Source organism: Branchiostoma belcheri, unplaced genomic scaffold, assembly GCF_001625305.1.
Source record: "Branchiostoma belcheri isolate BF01 breed outbred unplaced genomic scaffold, Haploidv18h27 scaffold186, whole genome shotgun sequence".
NCBI classification, from domain to species: Eukaryota; Metazoa; Chordata; class Leptocardii; order Amphioxiformes; family Branchiostomatidae; genus Branchiostoma; species Branchiostoma belcheri.
The window spans coordinates 74979-75884 of record NW_017803335.1 but is presented as its reverse complement, the minus strand read 5'-3'; the positions used below and the strand labels follow the sequence as shown (position 1 = coordinate 75884).

The 906-nt window shown below is 43.5% G+C and overlaps 1 protein-coding gene across 1 annotated transcript in view; it reads right to left on the bottom strand.

Moving 5' to 3' along the window:
- Positions 1-906, bottom strand: part of LOC109467639 (solute carrier family 15 member 4-like) — a 16460-nt gene that overhangs the window by 420 nt on the left and 15134 nt on the right. Inside the window, exon 10 of the mRNA XM_019765676.1 lies at positions 459-587. Within this exon, the coding sequence (XP_019621235.1) occupies positions 459-587 (129 nt within the window). The remainder of the gene's footprint in view (positions 1-458; positions 588-906) is intronic.

Here is a 906-nt window from a genome sequence, read left to right as displayed (position 1 = left end):
GAAACAGGCTGTGCCAGACACGCTGACTGAAAGAAAAATGCAATGAAAAGAAATAAAGGACGCAAAATTGAACTAGATAGGTAACGTTAACATTTGGAAAGCTATTGCATACAGTTTACCTGCACATGGCCCAGCTTAACAAACTACTGCTTTGTTTAGTCTTACTCAAACACACTCATATATATGATGACCATGCAGCCCCTCTTGAACTCAGTTCTGCACGGCCATTATTTGCATGGTACATTATGTAACCCAACACCAGTTACCATGGTGGCAGACGTCATTGACCTTATTTGTTTAGAGAAGAAGAAGAAGAGGAAGAAGAAAAAAACAGAGCAAAAACAATATGTTTTTGTTAACGTATGTTTTCCTTCTGAACTTCAAGGTAAACATGATAAATACCTTACTACAATATAGGGTGAATAAGCCATATTGTTTTTCTATACGTGTTTCCTCACCACAAATAGCGTTGACTGTCTCGGTCAGCAGCAGGTTGAGGCCGCTGCCCAGCCCCCACATCAGTAGATACGCTCCCATGATGGTTCCCTCGTAGCCGGGCGGAGCCTCCGTATAGGCAAAGTAGTAACCTGGCGATTAATGAAAGTTTAAAAGCAAATTCATAGCTGAGGGCTAATTGCAAGACAATAATAAAATGATAAAATAATAAACAGTAAATTGATGAATAAGGAAGCAATTATTCACACCCTTCCACAGAAAACTCAGGCCAAAGACGAGGTGACAAGTGCTGGGCTTGGTAAGGACTTTAATCAGGATGATAATGTCACCCCACGGGAGGGCGGGTGGGTTACAAAGCTCCGGTCCTGCCCGTGGCTGCGGAGAACTGACCCGGTTAGGGGAGGCTGGTCCCCATGTGTTCCCGGGCGCGTCTAATTAAATGCTTTGGTC